The 26,950-nt window shown below is 44.1% G+C and overlaps 1 protein-coding gene across 1 annotated transcript in view; it reads left to right on the forward strand.

Moving 5' to 3' along the window:
* The window catches only part of LOC122128906 (protein NLRC3-like), a 59,853-nt gene that overhangs the window by 19,865 nt on the left and 13,038 nt on the right, over nt 1-26,950 (forward strand). Inside the window, exons 2-5 of the mRNA XM_042703963.1 lie at nt 6,113-6,584; nt 6,735-7,153; nt 12,651-13,933; nt 14,003-14,484. Of these exons, the coding sequence (XP_042559897.1) occupies nt 6,113-6,584; nt 6,735-7,153; nt 12,651-13,933; nt 14,003-14,484 (2,656 nt within the window). The remainder of the gene's footprint in view (nt 1-6,112; nt 6,585-6,734; nt 7,154-12,650; nt 13,934-14,002; nt 14,485-26,950) is intronic.

Below are 26,950 nucleotides of genomic sequence, written 5' to 3' on the forward strand. Positions count from 1 at the left end.
CACTAGTCCACCCATCAGAATGCTTGATTTAGAGCGCTGATAGTCAGTATATTTGGCTTGGTAGCCAAGGAAGGAAAATATAGTAAAAATATTGGACCATGCACACACACAAATACAAACACTTACAGGCACACACACACACTTAAAGAGGCGCACATACACACACAAACACAAACACTTACAGGCACACACACACTCTCACTAAGACGAGTCAAAAAAGCTGAAGGCTGAAGCTTCCTATCTGTAACTAAGCAAAGGTATAACCTAAACTCCTTAATGGAAATCATGTAGAGGTGTATCTGTTATAGAGAGATTGTGTGTGTGTGTGTGTGTGTGTGTGTGTGTGTGAGTGGTGTTGGGATTTGTTTACCGACAGACTATACATTCTCACTTTCGTAATGTATACATCAGTTTCACAAGGACAAAATGTCTTCAAACAACACTTCACTTCTCTTTCAGTTTTTTTGATATGCAGGTTTAAATCCAAAAGAATGTAGAGCTACCATAATGATGTCATTTTGCAGGAGCGGAGAATTGTAAGAATAATGAAGTACAGAGTCTTGAAAAATAGTAATAATAATATAATATGAAGGGAAGACTGCAAGTTATGCTTCAGGGATTCCATTATGACTGTAAACCTAAACTTGCTAAACTTTAAAAAAAGGGTACATATTGCACATCTTAATCAGGTTGATCATCAGTAGATCATCTTCATTAGCTTCCCAAGTGATCTGGTAGTTGTATCTGGAATTCCATTCACCGTCATTATATCATGAAGTTTTACGGACGTGAAGTACGTAACGTAAGTACGTTTTATGGAGTAAATGGTTTCTTCTTGTAACTGACTCAAACAAGAACTGCTTGTGCCCCAATGCCAATACCTTGCCCCTCAATGCTTAAAAGAGTGTTCTTCCCTGGTAGAACACAAAATCTGGGACGGTGCCATTTGTTGTGGCAAGAGCAAATATCTTTAGGCTAATACTGTTTTCCTGGGAAGAACTATCGAAAAAAGACAGGGGCTCATCATTTGTTGATCAATACACACCTTCACTGGTCTTCCTCGATGGACATAACATTTCTGACTCTTTCTAGAAGTGGTTGGATTCGCTACAGGAGATTCCTCTTTCCCTCTGCTGTCATCAACACCATTGATGATTTTGATAGAGTTTGGCCACTTGAATAGCCAGTAACTATATTCACATGTCAGATAATTGCTGCTCTTGTCTTGTTGTCCCAGCTCATCTTAATCTGTATGTACCTAAGCAGGGGCGGCCCAAGCACATTTGGCGCTCTAGGCGAGCTTCACACGAAAACGGAATTGCAACTTTCAAACGCTATTTTGCCCTGTAAAACTGCATTTCTTTCACATAAACACAACAACGATCGCGACGATGAACAAACATTAATTCAAGAACAAATCACTGAGAAAATGTCACGCCTGTGCTGGGCTATGCTCCGGCCACGCCCCCTGTTCAACTGTTTATGGACACACACTCCAAGTCATCTTCCCAATCGCCTGCAAATAATGTTTTCTTAGTCTTCTAAAAGTGAATGTAAAAGTATGTATTATCATCATTTGTTAAATGTAGCTTTTATGTAGGCTAGTTATTAAGCCTTTTGGTGTATTTGGACAGCCTGACATTTTTTTATTCCAAGATGCATAGCTCTTGATTAGTTGAATCATGTCTAATTAAACTGGCTAGCTCGCTCCACCAAAACTAAAGCTGTCCAAATGTGATTACTCAAATTTTTATGACGCAAAATGACGCAAATTGCGGTACAGCTGAACTTGAACTGATGTTTCGACTGAATGGCAATAACAAGGAACGTCACAAGTCACTGGCTAGCTAGTGTTAGCTAACTAGCAAGATTACATACAATCCATTCCCTAAAGTTGACAATACAACACTTGGATTTTTACTAGTATTCGTCACTTGTTGACAAGTTGCCGTGTTTGGCTTCCTTAATGGGTGTGCTATACAACGAGTAAGATATGTGTAGTGTTGTTGCACTGGCTATTGGCTTTATATGTGCGCCCCTATTTTAATCATGTCTTTTTTTGTATAATGTAGAATAAATGGACAAATTATTTTTTATATACCCACCTCTGTAAAATCCTTAAAGAACTATGTGACAGGGAGTAGGAAAACTTTCAATGATGAGGTACATCTTTTCTTCTTAACTCCACTAAAGTGCCGGGGGCAATTCACGCATTCGTGAACGTTTTCTTATCTCAAATTCATTCTAGGCTAGAACAGGATTTAAGGATTTACCTTTCTCCTTGGCACGTTTCTCTTCTTCTTCCTTTCTTTTCTTCTTAAATTGCGCCCCGGATGGCTTTTGCGTAGAACTGCTTGTGCCCCAATGCCAATACCTTGCCCCTCCTCGCCACAGGAGATTCCTCTTTTCCTCTGCAGTCACATCAACATGATCCCAGTCGGTTCTTATGTTAAATTCCTCCACCATGGGTACAAATCTTAAGACACTATAATAAGTTACTTTATCAGTCAAATATAAGTCTACTTCATCTTATGCCTCTGCAGTGAATTGAGTGCTGATCTGATCCAGAATCAGTCCAGGTGTGGAGTGTGTGAGAGGGTACTGAGGGATCTAGTCATCACCACCTGTGGACACAGTTTCTGCAGGCAGTGCATCAGCAGCTACTGGGAGCAGCCTGGACTACCAGTAGACCAAGCCTGTCCCCAGTGTGGAAAGACATGCAGAACTCAATGTCCTCTACAGCCTCTTCTGGATGAACACACAGGTATGGTAGAAAGCAGCAGACACCAGACACCAGACAGAAGGAGCAAACTAGGCGAGGGTTTCCTGATGTTTATACTCTTATGAGATATGATGGAGGAATAGCTTATAAGACAGGGGTCGGGAACCTTCTCAGCTGGCAGAGCTGGCAAAGTACTACACATAAGAACCAAAAAACACAATATATACGATACAAATATATAAACAATGAATATAAAAAAGTAAAATGGAAAGTAGAGTGCAAAATGCAAAACAGGAGTGCAGTGTGAATGAGCAATGTGCAATGTAATGTAATGTGTGTTAATGTAACACAGACTTGGGGTGTGGGGGTGGGATAAGAGTCCAGGTCAGGTGGGGGTCCCGGGCCTTGTTAATAAGACCAACTGCAGCCGGGAAAAAGCTGGTTTTGTGGCGTGAGGTTTTGGTCCTGATGGACCGCATCCTCCTGCCGGAGGGAAGAACCTCAAAGAGTTTGTGACCCGGGTGGGAGGGATCGCCCACAATCTTACCTGCCCGCCTCAGGGTCCTAGAGGCGAACAGGTCCTGAAGAGATGGAAGATTGCAGCCAATCACCTTCTCAGCAGAACGGATGATACGCTGCAGTCTGCCTTTGTCATTGGCAGTGGCAGCTGCGTACCAGACGGTGATGGAGGAGGTGAGGATGGACTCAATGATGCAGGTGTAGAAGTGCACCATCATTGCCTTTGGCAGGTTGAGCTTCTTCAGCTGCCGCAGGAAGTACATCCTCTGTTGAGCTCTTTTGGTGAGGGAGCTGATGTTCAGCTCCCACTTGAGGTCCTGGGAGATGATGGTGCCCAGAAAGCGAAAGGACTCCGCAGTATCGACTGGGGAGTCTCTCAGGGTGATGGGGGTGGGTGGGGCTGGGTTCTTTCTAAAGTCTACAACCATCTCCACTGTTTTCAGAGCATTTAGCTCCAGGTTGTTCTGGCCACACCAGGTCACCAGATGGTCAATCTCCCACCTAAGCGGACTCATCCCCACCAGAGATGAGCCCAATGAGGGTGGTGTCATCCGCGAACTTGAGGAGTTTGACGGACTGGTGACTGGAGGTGCAGCTGTTTGTATACAGGGAGAAGAGTAGAGGGGAAAGAACGCAGCCTTGAGGGGAGCCGGTGCTTATGGTTCTGGAATCAGAGACATACTTCCCCAGCCTCACGTGTTGCCTCCTGTCAGACAGGAAGTCCGTGATCCACCTGCAGGTGGAGTCAGGCACACTCAGCTGGGAGAGCTTGTCCTGTAGCAGAGCAGGAATGATGGTATTGAAGGCAGAGTCCACAAACAGGATCCTGGCGTAGGTTCCTGCGTAGTCCAGGTGCTGTAGAATAGAGTGAAGGGCCATGTTTACTGCATCGTCTACAGACCTGTTGGCTCTGTAGGCAAACTGCAGGGGGTCCAGGAGAGGGTCAGTGATGGCTTTGAGGTGAAGCAGCACAAGGCGCTCAAATACCTTCATCACTACAGAGGTCAGGGCTATGGGTCTGTAATCATTGAGTCAAGTGATCTTAGTTTTTTTGGGGACGGGGATGATGATGGAGGTCTTGAAGCAGGCTGGTACGTGGCATGTCTCCAGTGAGGTGTTAAAAATGTCTGTGAACACCGGAGACAGCTGATCAGCACAGTGCTTCAGGATTGTTGGAGAGAGAGTCTGGCCCGGCTGCTTTGCGGGGGTTCTGTCTCTTGAATAGCCTGTTGACGTCCCTCTCCAGGATGGAGAGAGTTGTCACTGTGGAGGGGGAGGAGGGAGGGGGCTCTGAGGTGGGCAGTTGTGAGAAGGCGCTGGCCTTTGCTGAGGTGGGGGGGGGGGTGCAGTTGATGGGCTGGGGGTGGAGGGTGGTGTTACGGGGGATGGTGTCAGGAATGTTCCATTGTCCATCAAAGCGACAGTAAAACTCATTCAAGTTGTTGGCCAGGCGTGAGTCGTTTGTGGAGTGGGGGGCTCTAGGCTTACAATTGGTAATCAGCCTAAGCCCTTTCCAGACAGAGTCAGAGTCGTTGGCTGAGAACTGGTGTTGAAGTTTCTCAGAGTACAGTAGTTTAGCATCTCACCTCCTTTCTAAACCTGTATTTCGACTCTACATATCTGTCCCTGTCCCCACTCCTGAACGCTTCAGCCTTCTCCAACTTTGACTTTTTGAGTTTGACTGTAAACCAGCGTTTGTCATTGTTGTAACTCACCCTGGTGTGTGATGGAACACAGCTGTCCTCACAGAAGCTGATATAAGAAGTCACAGCCTCTGTGTACTCGTCCAAACTGTTTGAAGCAGTCCTGAACACCTCCCAGTCTGTACAGGCCAAGCACGCCTGAAGATCCTCCACAGCCTCACTGGTCCACTGCTTTGAAGTCCTGACAACAGGTTTGCAGAGTTTAAGTTCCTTATCGCAGTTGACTGCGATATAACAGTATGGTACATGACGACAGTCATGGGCCCAAATCGAAGCATTTATCCATTCACGCCTGAAAGGCTGCGATTCGTCCACGCTCCCTCCTGAGCCCGCCCCCTCAGGAGCTTATAAATTCAGGAGCGAGGACCGGAACTTCCTCTTTGAAAACTTCGCCAGTCTGAGTATATCTCATTCCTACGCTCATTTCTGTGTTTCAAATAATCTTGTTTGCTTTTTGCTCATTACGAGTTGGTGAGTTAATCAGGTTTTTTACCCTCACTAGCTCAGGGCGCTACAAGGTTCGATTGACTTAAGAAAGTAGAGTTGCTATCCTAGCTAGTTAGCTGGCTAAGTTTCTGACTAGCTTGCTAGCTTTTTGCTAACCAACGTTTCAGTTGTGTGATAGTGTGCTTGTGAAACTAATACTTTCTTCTAATTTCAGAACTATGTCCAGGTAATACCCTAACTGCGGGCACGCAAGGGTGAAGGGCGACCGCCACCGCCGTTGCGTGGCCTGCCTTGGCAGGACCCATGCGGAGGCGGCTCTCTCGGGCGTCGACCCTGCCTGTGGCGTTTGTGCTAGCTTGATGCTAGCAAAGGCTACTAAGCGCCTCACGCTATGGGAGCGCTTGGACGCTGAGAGGGCAGTGCCGGCTCCATCCGGGGTTATCACCCCCGAAGGACCGTGCGCGCCTTCAGCCTCGGGCAGCATACAGTACCAATCAAAAGTTTGGACACACCTTTAATTTTTTTGAGAAGTGTTTTCTTTACTTATTTTATTATTTTCTGCATTGTAGATTTATACTGAAGACATTTAAACTACGAAAGAAAACATATGGAATGATGTACTAAACAAAAAAGGTTGTACCTACCATGTAGAAAATAATAAAATCAAAGAAAAATCTTCTCAAAAAATTAGGTGTGTCCAAACTTTTGACTGGTACTGTAGGTGCAGGCAGCCACTTCCCAGCCGCAGTCGCACATGCGAGCCTCTCCCCGTCGCCTGCCAGCCTGCTGGCCGCGGGCCATGAGGCGGTGGAGCTACCCCCTGGCGAAGACCAGCCCACGCCGGAGCTGTACTTCGGCCTGGATGACGAGAGTCTGCTGGACTTTTGGGACGAGCAGGGCTCGGACGAGGAGGACATGCAGCTCAGTCTAGATGTTCGGCCGCGGGCAACCTCTCCCCTGGCCACATCCAGAACTCTGGGCCAGCAGCTGCACGAGGTTGCACTGAGGGCAGCAAGCTGCCTCGGTCTCCCTCTCCCTCCCCCTCCCAGCGTGCAGGCCTCGCTGCTGGATGGGGAGTTTTATGCTGGCCCAGCCGTGCCAGCCCCCAGCGCCCTCCCCTTCTTTGCGGAGGTTCATAGGGAGGTGAAAACTACGTGGGCGACCCCCTACTCGGGCCGTGCCCCACTGCCGGGGTTCGCCGCGTATATGCACCTTGACCAGGCCAAAGAGAGCGGCTACCTCTCTTTTCCGCCGGTCGAGGATGCAGTGGCGGGCTACCTCTCGCCCGCCTCCCCCACGATGCGCCTCGGCCAGAAGCCCCTCCTGCCCACGCGAGTGGCCAGGCACCAGGCGGCTCTGGCTGAGAAAGCCTACCTGGCAGCAGGGCAGGCTGCCTGTGCCACAAACACGGCAGCACTCCTGCAACGCTACCAGGCCAAGCTCCTGATGGAGCTGGCCTCATCGTTGGGGGAGAACCATCAGACGGTGGTGAAGCTCCGTCGGGCGACGGACCTCTCCCTCCGACTCACTCGCTGCACCTCCCAGGTGGGGAGGGTCATGGGAGCGACCGTGGCGACGCAGAGATCCCTGTGGCTGTCCCTAGCAAAGCTGACAGACCGGGAGAAGGCGCCACTCCTGGATGCCCCGATCAGCATCCAGGGTGTGTTCGGAGAAGCTGTGGGAACGATGGCTGCACAGTTCGAAGAACAACATAAAAGCATAGAGGCATTCCAGGCTTGGGTGCCTCGCTCCAGCGGGTCCGGTGAGCAGTCCGCAGAAGCGGAGCGGGTTCCGCTTGCCAGCCCCCCCCAGCTAAGATGCCCACCCTGAGAGGTTGGCAGAAACACCCTTTCCGCCCTGCCTCTCAGCCAGCAGCGCAGCAGCAGCGCCGCAGCAGTCAGCTGCGCCCCCGAACCAGGGCGCAGCCCAAGCCCCACGGCAGCATGCTGCTCGCCAGGGGAAGGGCCAGGGCAGGCCGCCAGCCACCTGATAGACAGTCGCCAAAAAGGACGGGAACTATCGGCCAATACTAGATCTACGTGTATTGAACAAAGTGCTCATGCCGTTGAAGTTCAGAATGCTGACCCCCCGCCGGCTAGTGCAGTTCATAAGACCAAACGATTGGTTCGTCACGATAGACCTAAAAGATGCTTACTTCCATGTCCCCATCCACCCCAGACATCGGAAATTTCTGAGGTTTGCGTTCGGAGGAATAGTATACCAGTTCCACGCACTCCCATTCGGCCTGGCTCTGGCACCGAGGGTTTTCACAAAGTGCGTGGAAGCGGCCATCGCCCCATTAGGACAACGCAGGTTTGCGTTTATTCAATTATTTGGACAATTGGCTGGTTTGCTCTCATTCAAGAGCAGCAGCGGTGCAAGACTGCCATCTAGTGGTGGCACACCTGCATCGATTAGGCTTCGTAATAAAAAAGGAAAAAAGCGTTCTGCGCCCAGGCCAGACCACGCATTTCCTAGGCATGGTTCTAGACTCCACCTCCATGGAGGTCAGGCTGTCCCAAGACCGAATAAATGCCATCAGATCATGCGTGCATCAGTTCCGGCTAGGACAGTCAGTCCCGTCGCTGTGCTGCCAACGTCTGTTGGGCATGATGGCATCGGCCGCGAACGCTCTCCCGCTGGGGATGTTGCGCATGCGGCCTTTCTAAATGTGGTATCTATCTCTGAAACTCAGTTCAGTCAAGGACAGATACCGCAGAATAACGGTGTCCTCCAGATGCAGGAAAACCCTGGCAATCTGGAGAACTCCGGGGTTCCTCGCGGCGTCAGGCCCTATGGGCATAGTGACGCACCACGTAGTGGTAACCACAGACGCCTCCACGAAGGGGTGGGGAGGGGTCTGCGAGGGGAAAGGCGTGAACGGTCTCTGGTCTGCGACAGAGGCCGCGTCACATATAAATGTATTAGAACTGCGAACGGTAGCCCTGGCACTGCAGCACTTTCTAACCAGATTAAGCATGTGTTGGTGAGGACGGAGAACACTTCGGCATTGGCGTATATAAACCGTCAAGGCGGAGTGCGCTCCCCGTCACTGCACCACTGGGCGAACCGCTTGCTCCTGTGGGCAGCAGTTCACATCCGTTCCCTCAGGGCAGTCTATATTCCAGGCCACCTCAACTACGGGGCGGCCCTCGAGTAGCAGATTGGTGTCTACACCCTCAGGTGATAGAGCAGATCTGGCTGCGTTTTTTCAGGGCGCAGGTGGATCTGTTTGCGAGCAGACAGAACACCTGCTGCCCTCTCTGGTTCTCACTAGGGGGCAACAACCCCCCACTCGGCATAGACGCGCTGAGCCACCAGTGGCCGAACCTGTGCCTATATGCGTTTCCCCCGGTTCTGCTCCTCCAGCATGTGCTGAGCAGGGTAGCGGACGAGGGCAGATAATTGTTATTGATAGCCCCCCACTGGCCCAACCAGCCGTGGGTTGCGGATCTGATCAATATGTCAGTGCAACAGCCTTGGGAGCCAGGGGCGGCGCCAGGGGGGGGCTAGGGGGTGCTCTAGCTCCCCCTGGATCAGCCATAGCACCCCCATAGCACCCCCAAGAAAATAATGGTTTATTTATTATTGTCATTTAATTTCATTCTGCGTTATTTATTGTGTGATAATAATATTTAACTCACAAAAGAAAATAATAACAGATTGAAATGAACAGATTGTTTTAGACAAAGAGCAATCATTCTGTCATAATCTTTGACCCAACTTTCACTTCCCACGCTTGAATGTTGACGTTACCGGACGGTTGAAAGAGAAAGCGAGCTAGTGCGTGGTAGTTTCAAGTGAATATCAACAATGCATCGGTTTTTGCTACCTAAATGTCCATGTTTGGAAGAACGATTAAGAAACAAGAGTGACGTAGAAGAAGAAGAAGAAGAAGAAAGGCCAGGGGTATCTGGTGTGGATTTTTAAGGAGAGGAACGTTGTGGTCAAGGAGGTCAACCCTCCACCACTACTGAGGGTGCTAACCATGGTGCTAGCAGCATCAGTGACATTAGCATGAACGCTCAGGATGGTCCGAGAAGACCAAAACTCCAGAAATATCCACCTTTCATGTTTGGAGTCCAACAAAGGAGTTTTTGTAAAAGCTGGTTGGGACAGTTTGAGTGGTTGGAGTACAATGCAACTAAGGTATTGTTAGCTGTGTAACATTAATGAAAGCTGTCTGATTTGTTGCATGCATTGATTGCCCTGTGTCACTGAAGACTCGTTTCGGTTGATTAGCAACGAAGATGCCCTTTTTTCCCGAAGATTTTAACTTTTTGCCTCTTTCCTCTTTTTTGGATTTTTTCAGAGACTCTTTAGCCTAAGACAAGCAGTCTGTCTGTGTGCTAGGTATACATAAGGTTCTATGTGATTACTGATGATTGTGAACTGAAATAATATATACCTTTTTAACGCACTTTGACTGTTTTAGTTAATTCTATCTGCTATTCTAAGATTAATTTCACTCTATCTGACATGGTAGTCACGGTCACCTGTCGCCCAACTTTAATCCTTACTACCACAAGTGTTTTAAAGTAGGTTAGGTATTTGGGATTGCAGACTCTATAACATGCTGTATGCCTTTTGTCAGTGACCATAGCAGATGTGCGCGTCTGTCGGAAGAAGCCTAGATAATGATAATAATAATACAATCGGTTTGTTTAGCGCTTTTCATGGACCCCAAAGACGCTTCAGAGAGCAAACATGTAAAGTTGTTGTAGTAGAGAACCATGTGACACATAAACTATCATCCTCATTTCATAGCACCCTCACTAAAACGCCGAGCTCCCCCATAGCACTTGCAGAAAAAAATGTCTGGCGCCGCCACTGTTGGGAGCTGCCTCTTCGGAGAGACCTCCTAACACAGGCGCACGGGACGGTGTGGCATCCCCATACGGAGCTGTGGCATCTCAGGGCCTGGCACCTGAAAGGTGCAGGCTTCTAGCATCAGGCTTATCAGACGCGGTGGTAGCTATGATACAGAGTGCCCGAGCGGTGTCGACACGGGCTCTGTATACGCTGAAGTGGCGCAGTTTCGAACGGTGGTGCGCTGCGCGTCAGGGGAAGGGGGCTTCCACTCTCAAGGTGTACTTGGCGGCCATCTTAGCCTGCCATGCAGGCATAAATGGCAATTCCCCGGGCAGTCACCCGCTAGCGTCACGCTTTATGGCGGGTGTGAGACGGCTCAGGGTGCCTGATAGACACCTCATACCCTCATGGGATCTGCTGGTTGTGTTACGTGCTCTCACAGGGCCTCCGTTTGAGCCCCTGGAGACGGTGGACATAAAATTTGTCTCTTTAAAGACCGCGCTGTTGCTGGCATTGACGTCAGCAAAGCGCGTTGGTGACATGCAAGCCCTGTCGGTCAGCCCATCGTGCCTTCAGTTCTCGATCGCTGGAGACAGAGTGGTTATGAGACCTAATGCTGCTTACACACCTAAAGTGGTGGCAACCCCATTCCGCAATCGGGTGATTCATTTAGCAGTTTTCTCGCCTCCTCCTTTTGCGTCAGCAGAGGAGGAATGTTTGAATAAGCTTTGCCCAGTACGCGCTCTCCGCTGCTATGTAGAGCGCACTGGGGCATTCAGACAATCAGATCAGCTATTTGTGTGCTTTGGTGCATGTGCAAAAGGCAGACCTCTATCAAAACCGAGCCTCTCTCGTTGGATAGTAGAGGCTATCGTGTTGTCTTATAAGAGTATGTCTTTGGATCCCCCGGAGAAGTTGCATGCGCACTCTACGCGGGGGGTCTCTTCTTCCTGGGCCTTACTTAAAGGAGTCTCAGTGGAAGATATTTGTAAAGCTGCAAGCTGGAGTTCTCGCCACACTTTCATTAGATTCTATATGTTAGATGTGGCTGAACCTAGTTTTTTACAAGGTGTTCTACAGGCAGGCGATCTCTGAATCCCCTGGCCTGAGAACGATTTAATGATGTATGTGTTCATTAGTGTCTACGTTGTTTCCTACAGGCGAGGGATCACTGATCCCTGTCGCCTATGTATAAAGGATGTGCCCTATAATGTTCACCACCAGCTGCTGCTGCTGAACCTCTAGGAGGGCAAAGCAATGTATAAAGTTGGTGTGTGTCATTGGCTGCCACTGTACTATCACGCGGGAATGTATACAGTCCCATACTGTTATATCGCAGTCAACTGCGATAAGGAACGTCTCGGTTACTTACGTACCCTCGGTTCCTTAAGCAGGGACCAGATATAACAAGTTTAGCTTGTACAGTGTTGCCTTGGTTTGATACTTCTACGCTCAGTTTTCTTTCCAAGGAAGTTCCGGTCCTCGCTCCTGAATTTATAAGCTCTTGAGGGGGCGGGCTCAGTAGGGAGCGCGGACGAATCGCAGCCTTTCAGGCGTGAATGGATAAATGCTTCGATTTGGGCCCATGACTGACGTCATGTACCATACTGTTATATCTGGTCCCTGTTTAAGGAACCAAGGTTACGTAAGTAACAGAGACGTTTCTGCCTGTATGCAGGAATGAATGTCTTTCAAAAGATAGAGGCAGTGGTGAGAGATCCAACAGAAAAACCAGAAAAGCTAGAAGATACAAAACATGGAGATCTCAATGAGGCAAGGCAGGCAGCAAAAGACAGAAACAGAAAAACTCACAGGCTAGGACTAGATGCAGTCCAAGAAAACCCTCAGAGGGTTAAATCCCAAATCCAAAAGGCAATTCAAGGCAAACAGACAGGCAGGAGGCAACAGGTAGACGAGGCAAGAGAGGTGTCCAGGCAAGCGAGGAGATAATCCAGCACTGAATGCTCCTCAGAGCTGGGTTAAACACATTCATGTTGAGTTTAAATGGTCTCATACACATTTCAGTGTGTGCACACAAATTGCATGAGTGCTCATGGTAAGCTAATGAAGAGGGAATGCCATTCCCTTACGTCCTACAACCACTACACCCCTGATAGGAATGGAGATGAAAGTATGTAGCCTGCTTATCACTTATGACACGCAGTTTTATTTTTCATTTCATTTTAACACTGTTGGCCTTCATATAACAATTTGATGACTGTTAGATGGAACTGAATATTTTATTTTCTGTTTGAGAGTGTAGCTCTACAGCAGATCAGAAAATTAACATTTTAATGTGTAAGTAGCAATAGTAGTGAAAAGCAAATTGTGTCTGGAATGTCAATGGTAATTTGGCTGAAGCAATCTCAAATGAAAATCAATATTGTGCTTTATCCTAGACATGATACCAATAGATTTCTTTGTTCATTTTTGCTCATGTTAAACAGCTGATGAAGTCCTGAGGGGTGTTAAAGAGAAGCATAAAGCCAGTCTGAAGAGGAGGTTTGAGAACATATCTGAAGGCATCATCAAACCAGGAGCTGAGACACCCCTCAATAAGATTTACACAGAGCTCTACATCACAGAGGGAGAGAGTGAAGGGGTGAATAAGGAACATGAGGTTTGGCAGGTAGAGTCAGCATCCAGAGCACAAACCACAGAAGACACACCAATCAACTGCAATGACATCTTCAAGCCCTTGCCTGGACAGGAGAAGCACATCAGAACTGTGATGACCAAAGGTGTTGCTGGCATTGGAAAAACAGTTTCAGTGCAGAAGTTCATTCTTGATTGGATAGATGGGGTAGCCAATCAGAATGTAGACTTTATATTTCCTCTTCCTTTCCGTGAGCTGAATTTGGTCAGGAGTGATCAGTATAGTCTTCACAAGCTTCTGCTTGACTTCCATCCTGAACTGAATGAGCTGAAGGATGGTGAAGAATACAATGACTGTCAGGTTGTGTTCATCTTTGATGGTTTGGATGAGAGTCGATTACCTCTGAATTTCCAACAGAACATGATATCTGATTTAAAACAAACATCATCAGTGGATGTTCTGATGACAAGCCTCATTAAGGGAACTCTGCTTCACTCTGCACACATCTGGATAACCTCACGACCAGCAGCAGCCAGTCAAATTCCTGCTCAGTGCATTGATCAGGTGACAGAAGTACGAGGGTTCAATGACCCACAGAAGGAAGAGTACTTCAGGAAGAGAATCAGTGATAAGAGTAAGGCCAGCAGAATCATCTCACACATTAAGGCATCCAGGAGTCTCCACATCATGTGCCACATTCCGGTCTTCTGTTGGATTGCAGCCACTGTACTTCAGCAGATGCTGGACAACACTAAAGACATTCCCAAAACTCTGACTGAGATGTTCATACACTTCTTGCTCATCCAGACCAGAAGGAAGGATCAGAAGTATCAGAGTGGAACTGAGACAGATGAAGAGAAACTTCAAAAATCTCAGAAAGAAAATGTACTGAAACTTGGAGAACTGGCTTTCAATAATCTAGAGAATGGCAATCTGATGTTTTATGAGGAAGATCTGAAAGAGTGTGGCATGGATGTCAGTGAAGCCTTAGTGTACTCTGGCATGTGCACTGAAATCTTCAAGGAAGAATCTGTGTTTCACCAGAGGAAGGTCTACTACTTTGTGCACCTGAGCATCCAGGAGTTTTTGGCAGCTGTGTTTGTGTTTCACTCTTATGTGACTGAGAACCTCAAGGCACTGAAATCCCTCCTCAGTGAAAAACATAAACCTAGTCCTTTTTTATCATCTTTTCAATCAGTGCAGGGCTTACAATCTCAAGATCATCTACATGTGTTACTTAAGAGTGCAGTGGATAAGGCTTTGAAGAGCAGGAATGGACACCTGGATCTTTTCCTTCGATTCCTTATGGGCATCTCTCTGGACAGCAATCAGAGACTTTTGAAAGGTCTACTGAACCACAAACCCAGCAGCTCAAAGAGCACCAAGGAAATATGTGAATACATTAAGAAGCTCAACAGCGAAGATCTCTCTCCTGAACGATGCATCAATCTTTTCCATTGCTTATTTGAAATGAACGATCATTCCATGCACAAAGAAATCAAAAAATATCTGGAGTCACCAGAGAATATCAAACAGAAATTGTCCCCTGCTCACTGTTCAGCACTGGCCCACATACTTCTGATGTCTGAGGAGGTGCTGGATGAGTTTGACCTGAAGAAATACAACACATCAAATGAGGGACGCAGGAGATTGCTCCCTGCTCTGAGATGCTACAGAAAAGCACGGTGAGTTTCTAATGGAGATTTATAAACTTATTTTTTCATTGTTATTTGTGACAAAATGTGAACTTGTGTTGATTATGTCCCTTCCACTACAGAACTGTGCATGACTGATTAATAGTTTTGATGTCACTGCTATCTACTGCTGACGTACAGTATGAAACATGTAAAGATACCAGCATGATATAGGAGATAAATATTAAATTTTCACTGCAGCGCTTTGGTTGATAACTTGGTATGAAATGACACTCTACATTATTACATTGCTTAAATTTTAATGGAAGTTTGACTTTTTGTATTTAAGTCTGCCATTTGTTAACAGTAAAGTCAGGATTCACAAATAGAGTGGTAACTGGTCTGGACTGATCTACTAATCTAGTTACGTCCAAATGAGCCACTGTCTCTCAGTAAGGCCTACGGTAAAAAAGTATGTAGGTGTAAAGGCTGAAATATCCTTCTACGGCTGCGTTACAGTTGCTTTGACGGACTTGTGAACCTTTTACAGTTCTCAGACGGTTGGTGGGTGTTGCAAAGCAATTGATTGCCAGAACAGTAGGCGTGCAGCGTTTTGTTCTGAAAACCAGACAATCAAATCGCGACGCTGAAAAAAAAGATGGCGGACTAAACTCCATAGATGGTCGTATTTGTACATAAAAGTTGTTTGTTTGACTTTTTTTTGCCTACATTTTTGGAAAGTTACCGAGAAATAGTGCAATGTAAAAACCCTGTTATTGTACCTTAAAAATAGGTTTGAGGGGATTTCTAATCTATCTGCTATCTAATGTTAAAAGATAGAGATGATAAGAACAGTATGAAAAATACATTTCATAATTTATAGTTATAAGTTATATGCCAATATGAAATCTACACCAATAGTGTGTAGGAGTAGTGTGCACATGAATGTCAATACATGTGCACACATGTCCGCGACGCCTTGCCTGGGGTCCGCGAAAAAGTCTGACTTCCAAAGGTTTTTTTTTTTTTTATTGCAATACAGTATACAAAACATATAGACTAATGTTGCACGGTGTACCGGTACTAGAAAGGTACCGCGGAAACCTTACGTAAAAAACGATACGATTTTGCATATTTTTATAGGTATAGGTACTTCATTAAAATATTTATAGGTATAGGTACTTCATTAAAATAGCACGCAGGCAGGCAGCCCTCACTCACAGCGAGTGAAGTCCTCGGCTTGTTGAAAAAAAAAGAAGTGAGATCTGGAAGTACTTCGGATCGGAAGCAGACTGTGAAAACATGCTTCAAAGCCACTCAGGCAAAGGGAGGTAACACGTCAAATATGGCTAAGCACCTCTCAGACAGACACCTCGAACTTTTCAGATAGTTCTCAGAACGACAGGTTAGCAAATGTGATTATAAACATGAACACCCCCAGGGTCACCCATATACAGCCTAACACGAGTAGCCTTTTAGCCTAGTTTAGCGACAAGCGATTTTCCCCATCACAGAATTTTGACGATGCGTAGTACCATGATCATAATGCAGTGTGGTTAACGTAACTAAACAGCATTTTTCACGCTAGTAATGTTAGCTGCCATAATCTGCAAGTGATGCATTTAATCTTCCATCAGTACGGGTCGTGTTTATCGTTGCAGAAGGCCCTTTTTTAAAGATAGGTTAATAAGGCCATATCGGATGGCCTTATTGCATGTATTCTGGTTCAAGACGTTGACCTAGCTTTCAATTTTCCTGCAAGAACGTAGCCCAGTTCATTGTCAAAATCAAACTCTAGAAAGAAAAAGCTATACGTGTATAATCAATGCTATGATGTCACCATGCAGTTTTCATTAATATCTTGCTGGAGGCTAATACTAATATGAATGCCATTTGTTAAGTGTTCGTGACAACCCTAATACAGACAAGTGCTCATCACATCAGCCATAAAACAGCAGCAGATATCTGGCTTCCAAAAGTTGCCATCGTTCAGTGACAACAAGACCGGGTAAATAAACTGGACTGGACAAACTATGTGCTGAGAGACAGACACACCCTTCTCATTGATCACACACACACACACACACACACAACACCACCACTGAAAAGAGTTAATCATATTTTTTGTACAGAGATTTGTACAGAGTGTCAGTCGGCGATACAAGTTTTTGATAACATTAGGTGGATATTTCATGTTTGTTAATGTCTTTGTTAAAAATAAATCTTCAGAATCATCTGCGTTGGAAAACCCTACAATCTAAGTTTTATTGGAAAACCCTACAATCTGCTTTGATAAAAAATGTTTTTCCATCAATATGTTTTTATGTAAGGTAAACATTATTTAGCTTCTAGGCACATTTTACAAAAAGATCATTTAAAAATCTATCCTACATACTGTCAAGTAATGCCAAATATAATAAAATGACTATCTAAAACTCTTGTGATATTAGTACTATATGATTTTAGAGTAAAAGAGTCCAAAAGCATATAACATTACAAATAGCTATAAGCCTATATGGTTTAATTTGGGATGCGATTATGAGGGGGTCCTCGGAAAATGTTCTGCCCTTTGAGGGGTCCCTGGCCCCATAAAGTTTGAGAACCCCTGGTCTATGGGATCCCACTCCCGCCAGTGCCGTGTCTCCAATATTCCACGCCACCATTTCCTGATTCCGCGATTTCCCAGATTGTCAGTAGCTCCGTGCACACGACCCCAGGTCTTCTGTGACCTATCTCTGTTTTGTTCTGCACCCCTGTGTGCAGGTTTTTCCTTGTTCTTGTGCTTATGTTCAAAGTTAATTCCATATATCTCCATTGTCTCCCTTGTGGTATCTGTGAGTTAAATCCTAAATTACTTATTGTCGCGTTCATGTTTACCGGTTTAACGCCATTTATCTTAGTTCTATTTCATTTCTACTGACCGCCAAAGGCGGTGCTTTCAGCACTGGATGTCTATCACGTGTACGTGTAGGTCGAGTGTTTGTATCAACAAAGTCACCTGTGACCTGGGTGACGTATGCCCCTTTGCCCGGTACTAAATGCACGTTCACCCAGGACTTGACCCTTGGCATCTTCTCGCAAATATTCCGAGTGACTGCCAAGCTTTATAGAACCACGGTTACATATGTAACCTAGCGTTCTATTTCATTTCCACCGACCTCCAGAGGCGGTGCTTTCAGCACTGGATGACTAATACCAACAAAGTCACAAGGAAGTCCTATCTTACTCCAGCTGTGAGGAAGTAGGAAGAACGGCTGCTGCCACTGGGTTTTGAGGGAAACCCTATAAAACCTCACAAATGTGCAGGTTGATGCCCACGATGCAGCTGCACAGATATCTGAAAAGGGGACACCTCTTAGTACATACACTCCTGGTTGAGTGACCTCGGACATGAGGGACCGGTTGGCCACTGCTCCTATAGACACAAATAATAGCGTCCACAATCCAACGTGATAGCCGCTGCTTGGATAAGCTGTGCCCTCTCCTTTGTCCTGAATGACAGAGAAACAGTGAATCAGACTGGCGAAATTCCACAAAATTCCGCTACAGATGATTTAGAACGCGGTGGCGCGTGTGGTGTTCAACCAACCAAAGACAGCACACGCCACCCCGCTACTCATTGAGCTCCACTGGCTGCCTGTAGCTGCCTGCATTAAGTTCAAGTCACTTATGCTTGCTTACGGAGTGATTGCTGGTTCTGCTCCCACCTACTTAAATGCTCTTGTAAAGGCAAAGGTTACCCCCCCAGGATGTTGCGCTCGTCTAATGAGCGTCGTTTAGCACTGCCGTCTGTGCAAGTACGGCAATGTAGACTATTCTCATTCGTAGTTCCACGTTGGTGGAACGAGTTGCCTAGCACTACCAGAGCTTTTTTTCTATTTCCAAAGCGGCGTACTACACTCATATAACAATATAAATCATAGTTAAGGGCTACAGAAATAATCAGAAAATTATTGACAATAAGGACATGTATAACACCAACCTTAATATCTGCAGTTTGCAGTGGGGACTAGACAATCCGTTAGAGAGAAGCTTAATCCAGAATCTCCCAGATCATTCTTACGTAGGTCCAGCTCTGTCAGGAAGTTTGATAACTGTAGAGCAGTCGCCACAATTTGAAAGGACTTATCTGCGAGTTTGCATTCAGCAAGTCTGCAAAACATAGTGACACAAGACATAATATTACTCTGGATGCCTTCCTGAGGGTGTCCTGAGAAATCATTATAATGAAAGGTTAGAGGAAAAATATTACATTCACATTACATTTAGTCATTTAGCAGACACTTTTATCCAAAGCAACGTACAAGGAACAGAACAATCAAGCTACGAGCAATAGAGACCTAATGTAAGAATAATTACTATTTTACATAAGAAACAGAAAAAAAGCTCTGGTAGTGCTAGGCAACTCGTTCCTTAAGAGGCCCAGGCCTGTTTGACTTTTTTAGGAAGTCTGACATGCCTTGATGTTTTTGTATATTTCCGCTAACTAAAAGTATTGATGCACAAGTGGCATATATGATTATATTCTAGAAGTAGAGAGTAAAAGGAATGTAGTAAAATCAAATGTTATTTCAATCAAGTGTAAACACACCCATACAACAACCTTCATGCAGAGGTGCTCAGAATTTGTACAAAAAAAAACATTGTAAAGTTTTCGGACCGAGACTTTTGAACTCTGAACCTTGTAAACATAGGTGTTAGCCATACATATGCGAGTTTAGCATTCAGAAAGTGTGTGTTGTTTTACTACTACATATTTATAATTTCAGAATGACCTGTTCCTCTCCCAAAAAAGTGTCCCTATTCAATGCATATTGATGAGTTAGATGTAAACAGCCTGGGACACCTCGGTCAAAGACAATGGCCATTACATAATGGCCCTGGAATGTCTTTGTGGCCCTCTACCCCCTACAGATTTTCTTGACACATCATGACCCAATAGTGATCACTGAATTACCATCTCCTTATCATATGAATAGTTGTCATTTGCTAATGGGTGGGTCGTGGGAGCTGAAACCTCACTCAGAGAGAGAAATATGCAAGGCTTTAGCTCCATTCTCCTTACAAAGTGCTCATTTATTTCTTTGTTCCCAACTGCATATATTTAGTTTAGTTTAGTTGCTTACACCTAGCTCATCAATATGCATAGTGTCTAGATGAAGAAAAGTGTCACTTTCTAATTTACTTATAATTAGTATAGAAACCACACACACTTTCTGAATGCTAAACTCACCTATGTGGAGCAAACTCCTATGTTTACAAGGTTCAGAGTAAAAAAGAAAACTTCCAAAATATTTACAATGTGTTTTGGTACAAAGTCTGAGCACCTCTAAAACTAGATTTAATTTTAGTGTCTTTAGATTTAATTTTAATAAAAAACTTTGTTTTACTACATTCCTTTTACTCTCATTTTATTATTGCTGAGGTGTTCTAGAACATAATCATAAATGCCACTTTTGCCTCATGGTTTTTGGTTAGGTGAAATATACAAAAATAACAGGCATGGCAGACTACCCAACAGTGTAAAAAAAGGCCTTGGTGTTGGAAGTGTTAAGGTTGGTGTTATACATGTCCTTATTGTCATTCATTTTCTGATTATTTCTGTAGCCCTTAACCATAATTTATGTTGTTATAAGAGTAATGATAACCAGACTGCTAAAATTGCAGACTTTAACAGTATATCGTATTGTCTACTTCCCTTCACATAGGATTGTAATTCAATTTCCACCTTATCATTTTGTGTCTCTCATCCCTCTTAGAGTTTCCGTTTTTTTTTTTCAACCCTCCAACACCTCAAATAGAGGATGATGGATGTATGGGAAATGATGGATTTTAAGTTCAGATACAATATATATTTGAAAAAACATTAAAGACATGTTATGAAAAATATTGGAAATAAACTAATTATTAATGAAGTACTACAGTTAAGCTTATAATAACCATGAAAACATAACAAACTGTTCACATCCCTTTTTCTTGTAAATGTACCTGTGAACATTTTACCCTACCTACATTACTGTACTGGGGTGTGAAATAAGATGTTCTATAGACTGGTCAAATCGCAAAAATAACTAATCCATCTAACTTATTAAATGTCTGACGCCAGATATATTGTTTGTCAAATTTACATTTACCAGACGCTTTTATCCAAAGCGACTTACAAGGATGTATACACATTGTACATTTACACTGATGGCACACTGCACATCAGGAGCAATTAGGGGTTCAGTGTCTTGCTCAAGGACGCTTCGACAGGGAATCGAACTAGCAACCTTCTGATTACTAGACGACTTCTCTACCTACTGTACCACTGCCGCCCAATTCAGTGAATTGTTCCTCAATGTCCTTTAGCAGCCTGTTCTTTGTGTGAACAGGCTTAAAATATACTATACACAATCCTGGCTTTGTAAATGTGAAACAAACATAGTGGATCAGACTGAACCAGGCACTTTTCCAGCAAATCAACACATTGCTTCAGGAGCATGGAAGGGAGGAGTGTAAAATGATTGGAAGTTGATCTAAATTATCAACAAGATTTCAGAAGAATTGTGGACCCTTATTTTACTTTTCACTGCAGAAAGGGAATGAATGGGTTCCTTAAGTAGGCCTGGCTGGGTGTATGGGGATTTTATTTAGTATTTAGTTGGCTGGTTACAGTCGCAAAATGCGCCGTGTGCTGTACCCGGGATCTTCCGCACTCCTTCACGGTACAACATACGCTGTCTGTAGCCCAGTTTTGTTGATTAGGGGGGTATTGCATGTGTTTAGATGTGTTTAGCTATGCTGGCATTTAGCATTTAGTTTAGTTTGGCATTTAGTTTGGTTTAGCATTAGTTATGTTTAGTTATGCTGGCATTTAGCAATTAGTTTGGTTTGGTACATATGGGGATTTTGGTCGTAAGCTTTGTTAGGGTTGCAGGGTACAACATACGCTGTCTGTAGCCCAGTGATTTTTTTTCTTGTGTGTTCAGATATGTCTAGTTATGCTTGCTGACTGGCTGGCCCAGCAGGTGATGGGTTTGTTGACGCAATTACTTGTGGCTATAGGATGCACTAAAGAGGAATGTCTTTAGTCTTGATTTGAATATAGGTAGGGTGTCTGCATCTCGGATGGAGGCAGGGAGATTGTTCCAGAGGAGGGGGGCTCGGTAGCTAAAGGCTCTGCTTCCTACTGTGGTTTTTGATATTCTTGGAATTACAAGGAGGCCTGCACTCTGGGAACGGAGCGGTCTTGGAGGGCGGTAGGGGACAACTAATTCCTTAAGGTAGTTTGGAGCAAGGTAATTTAGGGCTTTGTATGTTAGCAGGAGTACTTTGAAATCAATTTTGACAGGGAGCCAATGCAGAGAGGCAAGTACAGGTGAGATGTGCTCATATTTTTTTGTTCTGCTGAGTGTACGGGCAGCAGCGTTCTGTATAAGTTGGAGGCTCTTTATTGAGTTGATGCTGCATCCGGACAGGAGAGCATTGCAGTAATCTAGTCGGGAAGTAAAACATGCGTGGACTAGTTTTTCTGCATCTTGGAGGGATAGGCCTTTTCTAATTTTGGCAATATTGCGTAAATGAAAAAATGATGTCTTTGAGATCTGTTTTATGTGTGAGTCAAGTAGGAGGTCTTGGTTGATAGTTACACCAAGGTTTTTGATGCTAGTATTGGGTGTTGGGATGCCATCGAGTGTGGATAGATGGCTAGATAGTGTCATTCTCAATTGATCGGGGCCTACAAGCATAACCTCAGTTTTATCAGAGTTGAGGAGCAGGAAGTTGTTAGCCATCCAAGATTTTACATCTTGCAGGCAAGTTTCTATCTTGGGTAAATGTACAATTTCATCAGGTTTCATGGATAGGTAGAGTTGGGTGTCATCAGCATAGCAGTGGAAGTTAATGCCATGGTTCCTTATGACAGCACCTAAGGGTAGCATCTAGAGGGGCGGCAGTGGTACAGGAGGTAAAGAAGTCGTTTAGTAATCAGAAGGTTGTTAGTTCGATTCCCTGTCGAAGTGTCCTTGAGCAAGGCACTGAACCCCTAATTGCTCCTGATGTGCAGTGTGCCATCTGTGTAAATGTAAAATGTGTATACATTGTAAGTCGCACATATGTAAGTCGCTTTGGATAAAAGCGTCTGCTAAATGACTAAATGTAAATGTAAATGTAAAAGAGCAGTGGTCCGAGGACAGAGCCCTGGGGAACACCGTAGCTTACTCTAGTGTGATTGGATGACTTCTCATGGACATGAACGAATTGATGGCGATCAGAGAGGTAAGATCTAAACCAGGATAAGGCACAGCCTTTAATGCCAACATGATGTTCAAGTCTCTGTAATAGGATATGGTGATCTATAGTGTCGAAGGCGGCACTACGGTCTAAGAGAACTAGTATTGAGGTGCACCCATGATCGGATGCGATTAGTAGGTCATTCAGGACTTTGACTAAGGCCGTTTCAGTGCTGTGGTGGGCTCTAAAGCCAGATTGGAGGATTTCTTCGATTTAGTTTTGGTGTAGAAAGAAAGTGAGTTGCTTAGCTACTATTGTTTCAAGTATTTTTGACAAGAAGGGGAGGTTAGATATGGGTCTATAGTTAGCTAGATTATCAGGATCAAGGTTAGGTTTTTTGAGAGATGGTTTGATCACTGCTATTTTGAATGATTTGGGGACGTATCCTGAAATTAGTGAATTATTCATTACATTAAGTAATGTCTCACTTAATAAGGGTAATGCATGTTTAAGAAGTTTTGTGGGGATTGGATCTAGTAGGCACGTCGATGATTTAGATGAGAGGATCAGGGAGTTTAGTTCAGAGAGGTCAATGGGTGCGAAGGATTCAAGGAGAGCACCAGGTTGAGGGGGTGTTGCCATAGCCATAGGGCATTTTGGAAGAGGTGTAAGGTCATAGAGGGGGAGGAGACTATGAATTTGTTCTCTTATTGTTAGAATTTTGTTATTGAAAAAGGTCATGAAATCATTACCACTAAAGCTTATGGGAACAGAATGTTCGATTGTATTGTGGTTTTTTGTTATCCTAGAAATTGTGTTAAATAGGAACTTTGGGTTGTTTTTATTATCATCAATCAATGAAGAATAGTATGCCGATTTTGCCTCAGAAAGTACTCGTTTGTAGCTTAGACTATCCTTACATGCCAGGTGGAATACCTCAAGTTTGGTGGAGTACCATTTTTTTTCTAGTTTTCGTGTGGTTTGTTTAAGTGCACGAGTCTGATCTATTTGCATCAGACCATTTTACAAAACCGGGTTTTAAAAGTGTCAGCAATAGCCTATAGGAGCAAATCTGACGTGAAAAGATTTTTATTATAGATGGAAGTTTTAAAACGGTCTGTAATAAAGATGAATGTTAGCTCTAGTCCTGCCAGACAACGATAGCTATAGCTACTAGCTAGCATTAACGTTACTTCAGAGGTACAGTACGTGATGGACAAAGCCCTCAACAATAGCCTACATTTGTTGTTAGTAATAAAACCATAAAATTGAAAGCAATTGTAAACCATGAAACATCCAGGATCCACACCACTTGCATTTTGGTCTCCCGTGCTCAAACTCAGCCTCTCCATAAAGCACAGGCATTTAAACAACTCACAGACATGTCATGTTGCACATTGCTTTATTGCACTGTTCTAAACTCTTTATTAAAAATACAAAATATGATTATTTTTCGCTTGACCTACAGTCTGCTCTGACCACTGATTTTATTAACCACCATAATGTGTTACTGTGCAGATTAAATGTAGGCTATGCGGCTAGGCTAATAGTTGCTAGTTGGATCGCGACTACTGTCTTAGTGTCTGTCCGTGTGCACGGGTCCTCAGTGAGGCCTACTGTGAAAAAGTATGTAGGTGTACAGTAGGTATCTGGTGAAGTGTATCTATGTGGTGAATAGTGTTATGCCATGGTAACTATCAGTGAAGGAAACAAAGGGTTTCTTGCATTTACAGTGCCCTCCACAATTATTGGCACCCTTAGTGAATATGAGCAAAACAGGCTATGAAAAAATATGTCTGCTGTTTATCTTCTTGGTCTTTCACTCAAAATATTCCCAAAAATCTTACCGTTTCATTGAAGTAAAATTATTGAAAGAAAAAAAAAATGTTGACAGTAAATAAATATTTTTCTCCAAAACATGTGTGCCACAATTATTGGCACCCCTAGAAAATCTTCTAATTAAAATCTAACTGAAATATATTTCCAATAATGTTTTATATTTTTAAGATCACCTGTTTGATTAGGAACTCTTAAGTGGTCAACCATGACTTCCTGTTTCACTGGGGTATAAATATGAGTGTCACACAGGCCAAATTCCCTTAGTCACTCATCACTATGGTAAAGACCCAAGGACACAGTGACAATGTGCGACGAAAAGTTGTTGAGCTGCACAAATCAGGAAATGGATATAAGAAAACCTCTAAACAGTTGAAAATACCCATTTCCACTATCATGGCAATAATTAAGAAGTTTAAAGCGACAGGAGATGTAAGGAATCAGCCTGGAAGAGGACCTGTCTGTAAATTGACCCCATGCACCGTGAGGAGGATGGTTCGACTGGCAAAAGAATCTCCAAGGATCACAGCTGGAGAATTGCAGAGGTTAGTTGAGTCTTGGGGTCAGAGTCTCCAAAACTACCATCAGACGCCACCTACATCACCACAAGTTGTTTTTGAGGGTTGCCAGAAAAAAACCTCTGCTTTCAATCAACAACAAACTAAAGCGCCTACAGTTTGCCAAATGTAAGTCAGACTTTCAATGGGACCGAGTTATATGGTCAGATGAGACCAAATAAAGCTTTTTGGCAACAAACATCAAAGGTGGGTTTGGCGTAGACAGAAAGATAGCCATACAGAAAAGCACCTCATACCCACTGTAAAGTATGGTGGCGGATCTTTGATGTTATGGGGCTGTTTTTCTTCCAAAGGCCCTGGACATCTTGTTAGGATACATGGTATCTTGTACTCCATCAAAGACCAGCAGATATTAAATGAAAACCTAACAGCCCCCTCCAGTAAGCTTTAAATGGGCCGTGGTTGGACCTTCCAGCAGGACAATGATCTGAAGCACACCTCAAAATCAACACAAAAATGGTTCACCGACCGCAGAATAAAGGTTTTTGCCATGGCCATCACAGTCCCCCGACCTAAACCCCATAGAAAATCTGTGGGATGAGCCGAGTCTACAAACATTGACCTCAGAATCTGAAGGATCTGGAGAGATACTGTATGTAGGAATGGTCTCAGATCCCGTACCATGTGTTCACCAACCTCATCACGTATTATAGGAGAAGACTCAGAGCTGTTATCTTGGCAAAGGGAGGCTGCACAAAACATTAAATTAAGGGGTGCCAATAATTGTGGCACACATGTTTCGGGGAAAAATATTTAATGTCAACAGTTTTTTTCTCTTTCAATAATTTTACTTCAATGAGAAGGTAAGATTTTTGTGAATATTTGAGTGAAAGACCAAGAGGATAAACAGCAAAGACATATTTTTCATAGCCTGTTTTGCTCATATTCACTAAGGGTGCCAAAAATTGTGGAGGGCACTGTATATGTATGTGTGTGTGTGTGTGTGTGTGTGTGTGTGTGTGTGTTAAATTGTTTGGGGGGGGGGGGGGGGTATATCAAGGAGAGAGTTGAAAAGAACAGTATGAGAAATATATTTCATTATTAGTAATATGCTAATATTAAATCAAGTTGATGTTTTGAAAGCACAACAATTGCATTGTAAATGAATCTTAGCATAGAAAATGCAATATTTGCTCGATTCTACATAACTTCAGGTATAAACCACGCCCTTCTATCTGAATGATAGATAATGTTGTTGGTTGAACAGATGCAGATAATGGCGTCTCTATACACCACTAGTGTGTACGTGTACATGAATAGACTGTGTAGTGGCATGACGGGGGTTGAAGCTCTTCATGTAACATAATGGTAATTCGTTTTATACTATAGATTGAAGATCCAGTTCTTAGGTTTGTCAGTCATGGCTTCAGGTTTATTCTTGAACAATGGCGGCCGACCACTGTGAGACAGATACTTGAAGATCCACACTCCCTCACAGCACTTCACCTCAGCATATCTAAATCTTTATCCAAGGACAGTCTATTAAATACACTGAATTTAGGGGTGTTACCGTCTATTCAAATAGGCCCTAGAGACAAGGCTCTTTGTGTTGACCTGGGGGGGAAGGTGAGAGCTATTATCACACCTCACTCCCCAGGTCAACCCAAGGTATATTCACCCAGGAATGCTTACATGCTAGTTAAATCCAAATAAAAGTAACATTTATAACTAGGTATAAGAAACATTGAATTATTGACTATGGCATATCCTTGTTAACTATAAAATCTCAAATGCCGGTCCCTTCAAACAGTATATGTCATGAATGTCATGTTAAATTTAGAAGTTCATTTGAAAAACTTTAGGATTTGGTGGGAAAAAAAGTAGTGTACACATCAATTAACTGAGACCTGAAGAGGAATGTGAGTTGTGTGTTACTCCTTTTTACAGGC

This window comes from Clupea harengus, unplaced genomic scaffold, assembly GCF_900700415.2.
Source record: "Clupea harengus unplaced genomic scaffold, Ch_v2.0.2, whole genome shotgun sequence".
NCBI lineage: Eukaryota > Metazoa > Chordata > Actinopteri > Clupeiformes > Clupeidae > Clupea > Clupea harengus.